Here is a 14384-nt window from a genome sequence, read left to right on the forward strand (position 1 = left end):
GCCACTTGCATTTTAAGGTGGCATATGTTATGAAGACTTGGGACTTTTAAAAGAATTGTATACTTTAACTTCTTCCATAGTGCTATAAGACATGAAGACTAATTATTATTGTGCATTTTATTCATTACACAGACTGATGTGTTTGATTGACATGTGTTGAAAAATTATCAAAACTGCAAACCTGCTGATTCTATAAATAGCTATTATGGATCATTTTGATGATAAACCTCACTTTATAAGAGTTAGGAGCTTCTTTAATTGTGATTTCAAACAGCTTTAATATTTTAAATTGACTCTCATCCAATTCTGATTTTTTTTAATCTGGAGGGAACTTGTTTCCTATCTCTTACTTCACATATGAGTAAACTGGTTTCAGATGAATTTAATGTTATCAAAGCTCACAGCCAGTTAGAGGTAGAGACAGGATTTAACCCTCATATGATCAGATGATGATTTTCATGATGTGAATAGTCATATTGATTGCACTTTTGCAATAAAAAAATATTTTTATGTATTCAAATTTATGCAACAAATATTCATTGGAAGCTTAATAATCACCAGACTAGACACTAGGCACACACAATAGGGGGAATATAGATACATTAAAATCTGCCATGACAAGGTGCTCGTGGGGTACTTGGAAGGGGCACATCCCCAATTTGGAGGACCAAGGGGATTCTTTTTTCCCAGAGTACTTGACATAAACTGAGTCCAAAAAATCAGTAGAAGTTTTCAAGATAAATAAATGGGAAGACAGAGATCAAAGCATAAGAAACAAAAGGTATTATGCCAAGAAACCAGCATGTTTAGGGGCTCAGAAATAAGAGAGCCCAATGTATATGAGAGATGGAATGGAATTTGACCTGGCTGTGCTAGAGACTACAAAAGGGAATGATAGAGATGAGGCAAGAGAAGTTAAAGTGGGGGAAGGCCACAAAAATGGCCTTATAAGGGGCCAGCCCCATTGCATGGTGGTTAAACTTGGAGTGCTCTGCTTTGGTGGCCCAAGTTTGTGAATTTGATCCCAAGCATGGACCTACACCACTCGTCAGCCATGCTGTGGCAGCAACCCACATACAAAATAGAGGAAGACTGGCACAGATGTTAGCTCAGAGCTAATCTTCTTCAAGAGAAAAAAGAGAAAGATTTGCAACAGATGTTAGTTCAGGGCGAATCTCTCACAGGAGAAAAAAATGGCCTCATAAACCAGGTTATAAAGTTTGAGATTGGTCCTGAGAGCAACAGGACTCATGGAAGGGTATCACTTGGCACAGTGACGGACAGATCTGACCTTTAAAAAGACTAGCCTGGCTGAAATGAGGAGTAGGGTGATTCTGTAGTCAGGGAGACAGTGAGGAAGCTGTTTGAGGAATCCAGGTTAAAGTTGGCAGAATCATGAACAAAGATGCCGGTCGTAGGGATAAAAAGCTTTGGACAAATAGGGTTTGCTGACTGATTACAGGTAGATGGGGACTGAGGAAGAAGGATCTGGCTTAGCTTGCTAATGAGGTTGATCATGCCATTTTCTGTGAGAGAGAACAGTAAGAGAAGCAAATGTTGGCAGTGAAAGACAAAGGAAAAGGGAAGCGGGTACATTCAACTGGGAGCATGTTGAGTCAGAGATGAACGGGATGTTGACTGGAGACGTCCATGCAACAGATAGGTAAGCAGCTAAGGAGAGCAGGACAGAGAAACCTGGGTTGGAGATAAATATTTGTGCTCCTTTAGAATATAGATGATAAATGAAACCTAGCAAATGAGTAAGATCATCCCAAGGAGAATATTTAGTGAGAAGAGATGAGAGGCCAGGACAGATCACTGGAAAATTCCCATAGGACACATCATACATTCACTTAATATTTATTAAGTGCTTACTCTGTTCAGGTCCTATTCATAATGCTAAAGATATAGAAATGCATAAAATATGACAACAAGCCCTGCTCTTACAACTATTATTTGGGGGAGGCTTATAATAAACAAATAAAACACAAAAGTATTATCGCAGATGATGATAAATTCTGTGAACAAAGAATAAAGCCAGGAAAAGAAAAGCATTGAGTTAGTATCTAAGACAAGACATGAAGGAGGTGAGAGAATGAATCTCCTTACAGGCCATTAGAAGAACTTTGGACTATTACTCTTAGTGAGTTGGGAAGATATTGGAGAGTAATGAATGAAAGAATAACATAATATGACTGACATTTTAAATGCATCAGTCTGGCTGTTACATTGAGACTGAAGGAGGTACAAGGGCACAGGCATAAAGACCAGTTCGATAGTTTAAAGACAGGGCTCATGAGACCTTAATGATATTTTGAATGCATAGTAAAAGAGAAAGAAAAGAAAAATGATGACTCTGGGGTTTTTGGTCTAAGCACCTGGAAAGATGGAATTGCCATTTATTAAGAAGATTGTGTGAACAGAAGATTGTGCTATTATTTCCTCTCAACTGTATATTTTGAGGCCATGTGGAGGAAGAGAGCATGACATGTTTGAGACCAATATCTGGCGTGCAGAGTGAAAGGGAGCAATGTTTTAGATGAGGCAGGAGATAAGTGTAGGAAACAGACTGAGGGCTCTTCTTGTGCATGTTGTGCTATGCAATTTGGTGTTTACCTGAAGAATTATGGGAAGCCTGTGAAATGCTTTAAGTGAGAGATCACTATGATCAGATGTGCATTTTATATAAAGATCTCTAGAATGCTCTATGAAGAGTGAATTGAGGGAGGAGAGTAGAAGCAGAAGGACTACTTTGGAGTCACTACAGGAGCCCAAGCAAGAGAATCTGAAAACTGGAGGTTAGAATAATGAGAGTGGAGATGGAGTAGAGAGATATTCAGGAAGTGAAATACATAAAACATGGTGATGGATGGGATATGTCAGGGAGGAACATGGAAGTGTTAAGAATGACATACATCTCTGGCTTGTACAATTGAAAAGCTAGTATAACCTTCACTGAGATAGGAGATACAAGAGGATCAGAATTGACATGGATTGGAAGGGTTATAATCATGAGTTTGGTCTTAAACTTGAAGATATCTAAGTAGAAATATCAAGTAGGAAGTTATACATATAAGTTAGAAGCTCAAAGGAACAATATGGCTGAAGAAAAATTGATGAGTTATTTGAATACTGGAAGTCATGAGAATACATGAAATCACTTAAGAAGAAAATGTAGAGTGAACATGGAACAGCATCTGGGATAGGCAGGGGAAGACCACACCAGAGAGAGAGTAAGAAAGCCAAGACAGTGTTGTGGCATGGAAATCAAGGCACGTGAGTGTTTCAAGAACCAAGGGGTGGCCAATCATTTGAATGTATTTGAAAGGTCATTTGAAACCACTCATGAGGTTTAGTTTCCATGAAAGTCCCTAATGACATTAGTGAGATTGGTGTTGGTGGAATCCAGATTGAAAGTAAGGAAATGGAGGGTTGGAAAACAAATGAATCTTTTAAAAGAGTGTCTATGAAGGAGGAAGAGTGTAAACATAGCAACTGGAGGTGGCTATGAACCTGAAGAAAGGTTTGTATTTTTTAATGGAGGAGTCCTAAATATCTTTTAAAATTGAGTGTGAAAAATCATAAAGAAGAGATTAAATATATAAGAGGAAGCAAGGGTAGTCACTAAACCAGCTGAAAGGGGAAGATGGGACATTCAGGGCACAGATAGAGCCGCTGGCTTTGAAAGGAGGATCAAAATTTGCTATGTAGTAGAAAGCAGGTGCAATGTCTGCAGATATAGTTAGGCTTATGTGTTTGATAGCAAGAAGATGAGGGGTAATCATCTGACGGCTGCTTTCCCCGCCTCCATTATGTAGTGGAATAATCTGCCCTATTGTTTGGCTGTTTCCATTAGTGCATGTATGCTCAGATGCTCACAATGAGAGATGTGTTTTGTCAGATGGGTGCACTGAAATTGATAAACAATGGAATTTAGGCTATTAACAGGCTATTAACAGGAGTGTGATTGAAATGATGGACAGCACAGTCCAAATTGACTAATGGGAGACAGAACGAAAGGAGAGACTAGGGGCATGATGGTCAATTAAATCAGAGAATTCACCACCACTTTTGGTAAAAGCAACTCAAACCCACAGCCCACTGACCATGGGCAAGAACTATCATTCTTAAGTAATAAGGTAGCACATAATTTTCTTAAAATTCTTATTCTGAAATAATTTAAGATTTACAGGAGGGGCCGGCCCGGTGGCATAGTGGTTAAGTTTGCATGCTTTGCTTTGGTGGCCTGGGGTTCTCCGGTTTAGATCCCAGGCGTGGACCTACACATCGCTGATCAAACCATGAGATGGCAGCGTCCCACATACAAAATAGAGGAAGACTGGCACAGATGTTAGCCAATCTTCCCCACCAAAAAAAAAAAGATTTACAGGAAGCTGCAAAAATAGTACAGAGAGGTCCTGTATACCTTTCACCCAGTTTCCCCCAATGGTTACACCTTGGTAACTATGATACAACAACAAACCCAGGAAACTGACATGGGTATATGCAGTATAGTTCTATGCCATTTTATCATATGTATAAATTTTACAACCACCACCACAATCAATATATTGAACTATCCCATCACCTCCAAGTTCTACCTCATGCCACCCCTTCATGGTACACCCATCCCTCTCCCCGCCACCATCCCTAAGTCCTGCCAACCACTAATCTATCTGTTTTCCATCTCTACAGTACTGTCATTTCAAGAATGTTATCTAAATAGAATCATACAGTATGTGTGTGACCTTTTGAAATTGGCTTTTTTCACTCAGCATAATGCTCTGAAATCCACCAAGTCATTGCACATGTTAATAGTTTGTTCCTTTTATTGCTGCATAGTATCCCATGGTACGGATATGCCACAGTATGTTTATTCAGCTACTTAGAACCTTTTTGGTCGTTTCCAGTTTTTGGCTATTAAAAATAAAGCTGTCACAAACATTTGTGTACAGAATTTTATATGGCTGTACATTTTCATTTCTCTGGGATAAACACCCATGAGTGGTTTTTTCCCTAAACTATATGCTAAACATATGTTTAGTTATTTAAGAAACTGCCAAGCTATTTTTCAGAATGGCTGGACCATTTAACATTCCCACCAGCTATATATGAGAGATCGTTTCTCCTCATCCTCACCAGTATTTGGCATTGTCATTCTTTTTTATTTTAGTTAATCTAATAGGTGTGCAATAATCTCTCTATATTTTTTAAATTTATTTTTAAGTCAGTGCTTGTGGTTGTTACGTCAATAAAGGTACAAAAAACAGAGCTCTGAAATACCTAGAACATAACCTGTAAAATAACGTGCCCTAGTCTTGTAAAACATTTTGCAAACCTAGAAGTCTATTTAATGAAGATGGTGGTGATGTGGGTGTTCCTACCTTCATCCATGACAGCTTGCCACTGAAGTACATGCTTTGGGTACGAAGTTCTAACACTATAGGCCTGACATTGCCAGTCTCTGAATCCAGGCAAACCTGCAGGACAAGGTGGATTCTCACATATTCTGTATTGTTTTCTGGGACCATTACAATCCCTTGCTTCAGAACCTAGCCTAGAAAAGATAGTACAAATAATCAATTTTATCTTTTTTTTTAATGTTAACTACTCATTTAAAAAAATATTAAAAACCACTATATTAACAAGGTATAATCTTTTATACTAAACTAACTTTTGAAAATGTAGACATCATAAATGACTGGTAATAGTAGGAAATCCATATGTTAATTTTTTAAAAATTACATATTTTTTCCAAGCCTTGATCAATTTACCTTCCAAAATGCATGAGACATAAAAGTCAGCTTGCCATGAAAATGATACAGAAGAGTAAAGGGCAGAGACTGGGGGAAAAATAGAAAGCCTGCAATTCTCACAAAGGATTTTGGTTCTTAGAATAGGAGATGCCTCTCACATTTTCATATAAATTCTTTAAAATTGCTTGTGAAGGAAGTGGGCCACTGAGTCAAATCAAGAGTTAAAGCATAAAGCTGCAAAGACTTCCTTACACACTTTCCTAGGGTCATCCTAGGAAAGGTGGGGTTGAACAAGCTGATCTTGGAATGATCCCTGTCTGTGCTTGTGCTTAGCATGTTTTCGTTTTTTATCAGCCTTCGCTTTATGGACATTACTTTTGTTCTCATTCCCTCCCTTTCTGAAGCCCTACCATCTTCCTGTTCTCTCAGTTCCTTTAAATGTTGCTTTGCTTTTTCTAATACGTTTCCCTGCTTAAACACAATATTTTATTTGATTTACTCAAGAAACTACCTTGTGTAGCATTTAATTATTTGTTCTTAGAAAGGCTGTCTTATTTTCTTCTTAAAAGGAAGTTTTATATAAAATAAATAATTTGAGGGACTTTTCTATTTTCCAAAGCTGAGTAGGATTTGAGGGGCTTCTTTTGCTGTCCAACAAGGTTTATCAGTAAAACCTTTGCATTTCAAAACTGAAGACAAAAACGCCCTCCCCCAATCCAGGAACTTTGCGTTTACCCAGGACATTTGCGCTCTCGACTGCTGATCCCAGAACTGCAGGTTCGGCTACAGGGACTCCACACGCTCCACTCTCCGGCCACATGTCCAGTTGCTGGGGTCCTGCTGGTACATTCTCCAGCCTTACACCACTATTCCAAAAGTTATGTCTTAGGTGAACAAATCAGGGCACAATGGAAAATCATTCACTGGCCTATAGAGTCACTGGAATTGTGATTAAATCAGGTCTAGTAGAACCCCAAACACGTGGAATTGAAAAAGACCGTAAATAAATTGGCACTTGCTTATTGTCATAGTAACATAAAGGCCTCGTTTTCCCAGTTCTCATGTCAGATCATACAGTCTTGCCATGAAAACCACACACAGATATTTGTACCGTAGCCCTGAGAATTCAGTACTTGTGACAGAGATAGGATGAAGAGGGAATTTGGGGTTGTGAGCCAGGAAAGAAAAACTAACACATTCTAAGAGACACAACAATTTAAAAGGGAGAAATGAAAAAAGCATTTAAGAATGGGAAAAAAAGACATGAATGTTCTTCTAAGATAACCAGGGTGAAGCAGACATTTTAGCAAACAGCGATTTTGATTTCAAATTTCAGTGATTCAGGGTATTCTCTTTCCTTGTAATTAAAAAAGAAAAAGAATATGATTTAATTTTAGCACTCTCCTTTATGCTTTTTTTCTGAAAGAGTTCCAATCGAAATCGTGAATTCACATGATAGCCAGTTTTCTTTTGAAAGCTGTTTATTTGAAAGACTTTAGTACTTAGACTCTTTGAGATTCCGTCATTTCACTCCAATTATTTTGTAGCTTATTTGGTATCTTTTAACTGAAAAAGATAACCATAAAAGAAGAGAAAGGAGTGTGCTCATTCTCTTTTTTATATTTATTTTTTCATTAACTTTAAACAAAAGCAGCAAAAGAGGCTGTTTCTGTGGTCATCGAGGAATGGTTGCCAAAAGTTGGTGACCTCTTTTAGATTCAGAAGTTTTAAATCTAGGCTTGAAAAAAAATAAACCTCAACAACTGAGATTATCATTAAATAAATTGGGATTTTGTACGAAGATTCAGTCTGAAAATTGCAAAAGGGGAAAAAATAGACCCTGTGAAAACTTTTAAGCAATTTACTGGTTTTAAGGATTTAACAATGTTATGCCATTCACGGAAAAAAAATCAATGTGAAAGCTGTCAAACTTCAATTGGTCAAATTGTTTTGGCCTACTTGAAGGGTGTTTATTTTTCCCAGAGTGCATATCAGAGTTCCTTGCCCATTTAGCAGCAAGCTGGCATTGAAAGGCTGGGCTAGAGTTCACAGCAGACTAAAAATATTCTGGGAAAGACCGACACCTAGACTTGCACATCATTTAAACTAGACCACATCTGGCAGCTGAGGAAAAAAGGAAACAGATATGCAAGCCAATAAGCATACACAAATCAGGGAAATTTAGAGAAAGCATAGTATAATACTTAAAGTTCATCACCTGGCAGATAAACTGATCTCCTGATGAAACTATGAGAACCTGCTTTTATGTCTTCTAGGTAATGCTGTGCCTCAACATAGAGAAAAATGTTAAACGTTTTGTTTAAATTATTATACAATATATTCTACCGAGTTTGTATATAAAATGAGCCTAACGATGCTTCTCTAGCAGCATGTTTTCTTTCATTTGTATTTTTCAGTCTCTAAAAAGATATTATACATGGTTTAAAGAGCTCAAAATTTGTCATTTCTAGGGTCCAGCCCCGTGGTCTAGTGGTTAAGTTTAGCATGTTCTGCTTAGGCAGCCCAGGTTGGGTTCCTGGGAGCGGAACTACACCACTCATCAGCAGCTATGCTGTGGTGGAAACCAATATACAAAATAGAGGAAGAGTGGCACAGATGTTAGCTCAGGGCAAAAAGTCATATCTACTAATTCAATCTGATTTATGAAAATGCTAAAGGGAATATATAATATAGACATATAATCTGGGACAGTATGTGACCTAAAAAAAAGAAGATTATATTTCTATTCTCTCAAATTTCTATGTGGCTATGTCTAGGAAGTTAATGATGGAGATGTCAAAAGAAACATTACTCTCCCATCAAATTTTCTTCTACATACATTGTTGGATGAGAGAAGAGGAGGAAAGAAGACAATAAACTCTCTACATATGCAAATTTCTGATTATAAGGATAATACAGTCTTCACTTTTTAAATAACGAATGATGACGGTAACTACAAGAATTGTAATTTAGGAAAGTAAATAACTAAAATATATTATGTAGATTCCTTCAAAGCAGTCTAAAAATTCTAGTAAGTTGGTATTTAAGTTTCCTGCCCCTTTCCCTAACTCTTAGCAAACATTGTAAAAAGAAAATATACATTTCTTGATTTTTACCAAATCATTGACCAACTCTTTAACCTCTGTTAAATGTAAATGTAAACATAGATGATGATTTTATAAAGAGAAAAGGAGAAGAAAGAAAACAAGTTGCTTTCAATTTGGAAAATGCTGTCTGTAAATAGTTGATCAATTCCAATTTTCACAACCATTTTGAATCACGAAATTCTGCAGGCATGTTCTCAGATTTAATTATATACTCTTAGATGAACTAGTTATACAGCTAGATTAACATCAGTAGAGGATAACACATTACAAAATTCCCAGCTTTGTTTCCTGATTTGCAATGTACCAAGCCAGCAGTATTTAGTGCAAAGTTGCAAGTATTCAAATACTTTAGCACTACAGCACTCAACCTCAGAGTGCTGGAAGCTGTTTTCATGATGGCTCCTACAACAGCTGGAGCAGATGGATATTTGAAGAAGCCCACATGGCCTGAGGAACTGAGAAGTTCATTAGTTATTTCAACACACAAAGCATTACAGAATCACTAAAGGAATATCATTACCACAATTATAGGGAACTAAAACATTTTACTTTTGATGAGTAATTACAATTTTGATTGCTGAAAGAATAAGTTTATTTTAGAGACCTCAAGAATGCAAATTATTCTCATAAATATCAGAACAAAAAATAATAGACAAAAAATTAATTTAGGACACCAAATGATAAAAATGAAGAGATTTTAGATTGCCAAAGAAGAACTAAGTAAGATGAATGGGTTGTGAGATGTATGAAGAAATAGGGCTGAAGATTTTGTTATCTCTGTTTATCACGGCTTTCATGTTTCAAGGATGATGAAAACTATTTCTGGTGCAGAGTTTTATGACCCAAACAATAAATTACCGAGTGTAATACTGTGAGGCTTGCCCATTATACACACATTATTGCATTTTTGTGTATCATTAAACAAATAACACAGACACAGATTCTGACTCTCCATATAAGCTCATGGAAAAATATCTGGCACAATCTGTAAACAACTGACTGACATTTCACAGAAGTTCCCTTTCAAGGAACCATTTTCTTATTGATTGTGTCTAGTGATAAAACATTTCTAGTTGTTTTATTTATATTTTGAACTTAATTTGTACACTTTTTTAAATTAAAGAAATCATAGAAGTAATAAATGACTACATGCTAGTGTCAAACAATCCAGACATGTCTGGACAAAAGTTATATTCACCCTCACCTCCTATGGTGTTTCTCCCATTCACCAATTCCACTTCCCTACCATGCATTAAGTACTAATTACAGTTTAGAGTTTATATTTACAAGCCATTTTCTACATTTAAAAATATATACTCTGTGTGTGCATATTCACATCCATATACAAACTTTGTTTCTTGAATCTCAAATGATATCATAAAGTATCAATTTTTCTGACATACCTATGTACTAACCACCATGTCTTGTAGATCTTTTCATATTAGTACATACAGATATATATACCTCATTCTCTAAACAGCTACACTGTAACCATTCCTGTACTTATGAATATATTTGTTTTTTCTCATTTCTCACCATTGCAAATGGTACTTTTACACAAGCATTTGTGTGTGTGTACACACACATGTGCCTATCTTTGTGCACATGTGTATTTCCTTAGGACAACATTCTAGAAGTGTAACTGCTAGATTTCCACTCTGTTCCTTTTTCAAGTTGATGTGTTTTTCAACTAGCACTCTATATAAAAATTTTTTTCACTACGTAATTCATCCCAAATAATATTTATGTTGTTCTTTTTAAATGTAATAAAAATTCTTGTTCTTCAGAGGCAAGGTTTCTGATCTTACATCTAATGAGTAAATGGATAATCTTTTACTTTTCCTTCACAGAATAAAAACTAGAAAATTATGTAAACTGTTGAACTATTATCTTTTGAATAAATTAATCATAATTAGAAGTGTATGTGTAAATCTACCTACTTCACATTCTTCAAAAGAAAATTAATTTTTAACAGCAATTATTTTGATCTGGAAATGTATACTAATAAACTCCAATAGCCTTATGAAACACATTAGGTTAAACAACTTAGGCAGTCAAATATTTTACTAATCCCCAAAATGTTATTTAGAATATTTTACTTATGATGCTTGAAGTGACAAGGAAAAATTATACTCAGTGGTTCTCCTGAAACAATATTTTATACCTGAAATATATTCATCAGCTCTGAGAACTTCTACTATTTATGCTATTATTTGTGACTATTTTACTTATGTTTCATTTAAATAGTAAAAAAAAAGAATTCATTTTTTGTTAAAGTAATACATGTATTTGACTTTCAACATTCTCATAATCAACAACAATAAAAAATAACCACATCAATATTAACAAAACAACCATGGATTTGAAAAAATATAAAAGTCAAAATTAAGATTAGATGAAATGTTGAAATTTTCACATGTACTAAAAGTATTCCACTAGTGTTAAGATGGATACATATACAGCTGGCAGAAGAAAACGTCCTGCCAGTTACACTGAGAGGAGAAAATGCACGTTTAAGTTTCATTTAATATTCTTTTTAACTTTGGGCAACACAAACGACTTACCTTACCAGCGTCACAGTCAGTTCCATCCATTGGTGGATCTAGTTTGGTTCTGCATTCTTTCTCACCTTCTACCTTGCACCACAACCCTGTGCAAATAACATGCTGAAAACAAGGGTACAATAACTAATAAGGGGAAGGTATCATGTTTTTGAGGTTAAGTCAATAATTTTTGAGAAAGCTATTCAGATAGAAAAACAGAAATTATCTGAAGACAAATATGTTTTAGGTACTTTTTCTATTAAACTTATAATTGAAACAGTACATAGTTCATTTATAGTGATGGAAAAATTGATGCATAAAAACATAAAATCTGTTTAAAAAATTAAGTCCTTTAAAATTTCTTTAAGTAAAACATGAGATTATGCAAGATTAAGTAGCTACAACAGAAAAATTTATGCTAAAAATCATTACTTATACAATTATATGAACCAGGCTGGGAGAATTAAGTGCTTATGTTTGCGGTATGAATTTAGTGCCTTGTGTCCTAAAGCCTGTCCTCACTTATGCTCTGCTTGATGCTTAAATGCCATGGTTAGTACTTCATTATTTCATCACATAGCATTGGCACTTAACGCAATACATAGACGCTCAGTGGGTATGTTTCCATAAATTGTTATCAGTCATTTTTACCTCAGTATGAATGAGTTTTAGATCTCTAGGACACGATGAACTTTTTCTAGGGAAAAGTTGAAGGGAACAAAAAAGAAATACTAGGATAAAGCAGCAGAGACATAGCAATAATGAACAGAGAGAAGTCTAGGGAAATGCAAGCGGGAAGACTGTCAGAAACTAAGTCACAGTTATAGTTGGGCCCAGCCCAGAGACATAGATATAAAGAGGCACAGCTGACACATTCTTAAGGACTTTCTATTTCCGTAAGATGACTGAAGTTTTTTTAGACACAGCATATTATTAATAAGTTGCATAGAAATATGAAATCCATTGGGAACATTCAAAGGTGATTAGAGTAATCTATAGTGAAGATGATTATGCTGCTACCCATCCAGATACTTGGAGAAGAGGGTGGAAGAGAACAGGCCAATACAGGCAGAAGAGCAGCAATGTGAAAGGCACAGTCATAAAAAGGTGGGCAGGCCACTGTCATGACAGGACGCACAGAATGTAAGGGAGGAGTGAAAAAGATTTTAAGACAGAAGAACCAGATCTTGAATGCCAGAAAGGACGAAGGATTTCATATTTGTAGGGAAAAAGAAGCCACTTAGCAATTGACCAGCAAGTTGATAAGATAAAAAGGTTATTTTAGGAGGTTTATTCTGGCAGTGGTGTTCAAAACACGCTAAAAATCACTGCAAAGTTAAAATTAACTTACGACTCAAATCTATTAAATACTTTGGGTAAAAATATATTTAAACTAATATTTCAAATAGGGCTGTTACAACTCTAATATTAAATTTGCCACAACTCCCAAAATACTATTTTTCTATTCTCTACTTATTTAAAAACTTAGATTCCCTAAATGTTTGTAAGCCCTTAAAAATTCAATAGTCTATGGCAAGAGTGTGATATATTTTATTTACATCATGTATTTTATCTGCTGTGACAGCTTTTCTGCTTTAAAATATTTTATACAAATAATCTTATTATATTTAGGATATGATTTAGCTTAACTTATATGTGTTTATTCACACACATCATTTACCAAAAATTCATCCAGGAACTTATTTTAAAGAATGCCTAAATAAAATTGTTTCTCTGCAATATTTTAGACTCTTGAAAATAGACAGAGAGGTTGTTTATCATGTACTATGGTGGACACATTTATATTTGAATTAATGGATCTTTAACCTTAGAATTTCGGTTCCTAAAAGAGTTTTTCCCCCCCAAGACCTTTCTGTAAAGAATGTTTTATAAGCATGGAACCAAATGCTAAATTTTTCACCAAGGAAGCATTTTGCATTACTTATATTCAATAAAGCTTAGTTGTGTTATAACACGAATTATTTTAGTCAAGTTCATTAGTTAACCAATGCATACTGAACTAAAGCAAATCTATGCTGTACTTTTAAAATAACACTTGCTTGTTGAACACTGTTGGTGGTCTAAATTCTGACCTCCCACCGTTATCTGCTACTCAAAACAGCAGGTACTCTAATTGAGTCCCACTTGAGGCACTGAGAACATAAAAGCAAACTTGGCAGCGTTTCAAGATAAGCACAGTCATGTAGAGTAAATCTCTCATACAGGAGATCTCTTTACCCTTTATGTTCTGCAGGTCTAGGGATCTTAACGGTAAGTAAATCACAGCCTCATTCTTAAAAATAACTCAGATTCAGGATTTCAAACCAAACTGTCAAAAGTAAAGCAAGATAATATTGAAGAAATGGTATGGACTCTTTTCACCTTGAGAGGCAGAATATCTCAGATGTATGATATTAGAGCTATATAATATCAAGCCTATTCTTAAGATAATGTAGGGCAGGGTTGGGTATTTTGTTAGAACCAAACACTCTCCATGTGTTAGACAGGCCAGAGTCAAACATTGTTTTCAACTTAATTGCTGAAATCACTTAAGATGTCAATTAAGAAAAGGACTTTAAAACTTAGAAAGCTTTGCACAGAAATCCAGTACAGAAATGTACAACTCAGCATTTCCTTGAAAACTAATAAAATGATACAATATTCCTTTTTTATTCTTCTATAATAAAAAAAGACCACTAAAAGCACATAAGATGAATTCAGATGTTTATTTCAAGTAGGCTTTTAAAATGTTTACATGAAAATACTATATATTTTAAATGGAAGACTAATCGTCCATGTATAAATATCATAAAATTTACGTTCAAAGGTAACCTTACCCATGTCTTTCTTTATAGCAAATAGTTTCATTAAGATGTTCTGAAATTTACATTAAAATAAAAAAATCTTAAGTGCATATACATGGAAGTAACAACTAAATCTTGGACATATAACTCCTTATTCTTCCAAAATTATCTTCT

General features: G+C 35.3%; 1 protein-coding gene across 1 annotated transcript in view; it reads right to left on the minus strand.

Annotated features, from left to right (window-relative positions):
* Positions 1-14384, minus strand: part of ADAMTS19 (ADAM metallopeptidase with thrombospondin type 1 motif 19) — a 237160-nt gene that overhangs the window by 82431 nt on the left and 140345 nt on the right. Inside the window, exons 11-13 of the mRNA XM_044743732.2 lie at positions 11428-11529; positions 6492-6622; positions 5385-5557 (exon numbers count right to left, since the gene is read on the minus strand). Of these exons, the coding sequence (XP_044599667.2) occupies positions 5385-5557; positions 6492-6622; positions 11428-11529 (406 nt within the window). The remainder of the gene's footprint in view (positions 1-5384; positions 5558-6491; positions 6623-11427; positions 11530-14384) is intronic.

Source organism: Equus asinus, chromosome 9 (assembly GCF_041296235.1).
Source record: "Equus asinus isolate D_3611 breed Donkey chromosome 9, EquAss-T2T_v2, whole genome shotgun sequence".
NCBI classification, from domain to species: domain Eukaryota; kingdom Metazoa; phylum Chordata; class Mammalia; order Perissodactyla; family Equidae; genus Equus; species Equus asinus.